General features: G+C 64.7%; 1 protein-coding gene and 1 non-coding gene across 2 annotated transcripts in view; both read right to left on the bottom strand.

Moving 5' to 3' along the window:
• IL34 (interleukin 34) overlaps positions 1 to 2,362 on the bottom strand; it is a 5,348-nt gene extending 2,986 nt beyond the window's left edge. The window contains exons 1-4 of the mRNA XM_057376485.1: positions 1,420 to 2,362; positions 1,224 to 1,327; positions 875 to 952; positions 614 to 787 (exon numbers count right to left, since the gene is read on the bottom strand). Of these exons, the coding sequence (XP_057232468.1) occupies positions 614 to 787; positions 875 to 952; positions 1,224 to 1,327; positions 1,420 to 1,447 (384 nt within the window). The 5' untranslated portion in view covers positions 1,448 to 2,362. The remainder of the gene's footprint in view (positions 1 to 613; positions 788 to 874; positions 953 to 1,223; positions 1,328 to 1,419) is intronic.
• TRNAG-GCC (transfer RNA glycine (anticodon GCC)) lies at positions 336 to 406 on the bottom strand. The gene has a single exon. It is a non-coding gene; the product is annotated as a tRNA-Gly (tRNA).
• Positions 2,363 to 2,579: the final 217 nt, after the last annotated feature.

Raw genomic sequence — 2,579 nt, 5'->3', positions numbered from 1 at the left:
CTGCCAAACGTGTCCCGTGCTATTCCACCCCCCTGTTCGGGGTCACATTGGTGACCCARTCGTGACAGGCCACCCACACCCAGCACCCAAACATCTCTGCCTCGGGGTTCAGCAGCTCCATCCAGACAGCAGAGGCTTGGGCAAAGAAATAAGGACGGTCACAGGAAAAACGGGGATAAATTCGTGGTCACCTTCTCGCTGATCCCCCGCAACCGCTGGCTATGGTAGTGTCACCCCATGACAGAGGGGGTGTGTRTGACTGTCCGTTCCCCCTTCCCCAGGTCTGTCTGTCCCCCAATGGGGAGGGATTGCAGGCAGGAAAAAGTTACAGCTGTTGCATTGGCCGGGAATCGAACCCGGGCCTCCCGCGTGGCAGGCGAGAATTCTACCACTGAACCACCAATGCCAGATGTGCAGCACACCCAGGCGCTGCTCCACGGCCCCAGCCCCGCTCCCCACTCCTACCCGGTCCACATCAGTCCTTCCACAGGGCCCACAAGCAGGGGGAATGCTCGTGTTGTCCCTTCCCAGCTGCTCACGGCTGTGGATGTGTGTCCTCCCAGCACACRAGTGCCTGGCGTGCGGCTGGGCTGCGGTGCCAGGGGATCCTCACCTGCCGGTACTTGCTGTACTCCTCCCCCAGGGCATCGAAGAGCTGGCAGAGTTCCTGGGTGTACTTCCAGGATGGGTGCTTCTCTGGCAGCACCTCACGGATCCGCAGCACTGCCTGGGAGCTGACATGGAACCAGAGGTACCGCAGTGCTGCCTCCGACACTGTCCCGTTGCGCTAAAGGGCAAGAGGGTGAGAGCCATGCAGCCCCCGTGGGTCCCTGGAGTGCTCCCATCACGGGACTGTCCCCTGCCACCATCTTACCAGTCGGGTGATGTTCGACGGCCTCAGCACCTCTTCGTACTGGACCCGGACTGTATAGTTGATAGGAAAGTAGTGTTTCTGGAAAGACAAGGAAGAGCACAGGGGCTGGCAAAGGGCAAAGAGATGGGGACATCCCTGCCAGCCTCAGTCTGACACCGGGCAGCCGATGTGAAAACCCTTTGACGTGGTCAGCCCCCAGCAGAAGTAGCTCTGCTGTCCCTGGTATAAGTCACAGCACCCAGCACCCAGTCACTGTAGAGYAGTGGGTGCCACCCTCCCGTGTCCTCCCTAGAGCAAAGTGGGGCCCTGCAATGCCACGTGTCCCCCCACCTCCCAAAGCTGGGGTTACCATGTACTGCAGGCGCATCTCGTACTGCAGCTTGTCCTGGAGCAGGCGGGTGAGCTCGCATTCGCCCGGCGCCGCGGCCTCCAGCCCCAGCACAGCCAGGACACCTGCACAGYCAAAGCCAGTGGTGTCAGCCCCCTCAGGGACACCCACTGAGGCGACCCYTGAGGCCATCCCCCCTGTCCCCAGMTGTACTCACAGAGGACGGCAGCGTAGCCCTGCTGCATGTTGATGGTGGCTGTCAGTGGAGCCCCAGGCTGCGCCTACATGGCTGGGGCTCACCAGGAGCCTCCAGGGCAGTGGCGTGGATGGTGTGGGGACAAGGGACAGGTGTAGGCTCCGGGCACTGGGCTGCTCTCCGGTAGCCCCGGGCAGTTGTTCCCTGCCATGGATGGGGGGTTAGTCCCCCTTCCCGGCAGTCCCCTCTGGCTTCTCCTCTCCAGCTGCTGGCAGGGAGGCAGCAGGTCCYGGGGCCGTCACAGGGTGCTGGCAGCGATGTGTTCACAGGGGTGCAGGGCCACAACACCCCCGGACTGCGGGAGGGGATCTGGGGGAAGACAGCCCCGGCTGCAGCCCCARGGCAGGAGAGCGCCCAGGCTGCAGCCCCCGGATGGGACACTCGCTCCAAGCTGCGGGGGCGGAGGGGAAGGGACAGCCCGCCTGAGCCTCGAGTGGCCAGAGGACTGTGGATGGTCTTGGAGCCGTGTGTGCCTGTGTCCYGCTCGGGGCAGGGCTACCAGGGCTTCCCTGATGACACCCTCAGGGGATTTCCAGAAAAGGAGCRGGCTCAGCCCAGCCCCGTTATCCCAACAATGAGTTCGTCCGGCCTCAGCTGGGAGGGGGATGGGTCTGGTGAAGCGGCCAAGCAACCGCATGCTCTGTGTCCACACAGAGGTGTCGTGTCCCTACACCCCTGGGAAGGGTGCTCTGTTATGTCCCCATGCTGTGGAAGGAGACCATAGCATGTCCTTGTGCCACATCTTCCACAGCGTGTCCCCCTGCACAGGGGGCTGTGCTGTGCTCCCGCATGGTCCGTGCCGTGTCCCAGCACCCAAGAGGCCCCCTCTGAGTCCCCGCACCGTGTCCGGGTGCCGGGGGGGCCCCGCTGTGTCCCCCCGCGATGCCATGTCCCAGGGGAAAGCRGCCGTGCCGTGTACCGCGCCGTGCCCCCGCGCAAAGGCGCCGTGCAGTGTCCCCACGCCAAGGGGTGCCACCCCCACCCGCAGTGAAGGGACCCGTGTGCCGTGTCCCTGCAATGTGTCCCCAAGCGAACACGGCCGGGTGGCGGGGTGTGCTGTCCCGTGGGGTGTGCCCGGCCGCCCCCCGCGCCCCCGAGCGAGGCTCCGCGGACCCACCTGG

This window comes from Malurus melanocephalus, unplaced genomic scaffold (genome assembly GCF_030028575.1).
Source record: "Malurus melanocephalus ecotype Western Australia unplaced genomic scaffold, MMel_1.1 scaffold_279, whole genome shotgun sequence".
Taxonomy (NCBI): Eukaryota; Metazoa; Chordata; class Aves; order Passeriformes; family Maluridae; genus Malurus; species Malurus melanocephalus.
The sequence above is the reverse complement of the archived record's forward strand: the minus strand, read 5'-3'. Positions and strand labels throughout refer to the sequence as shown.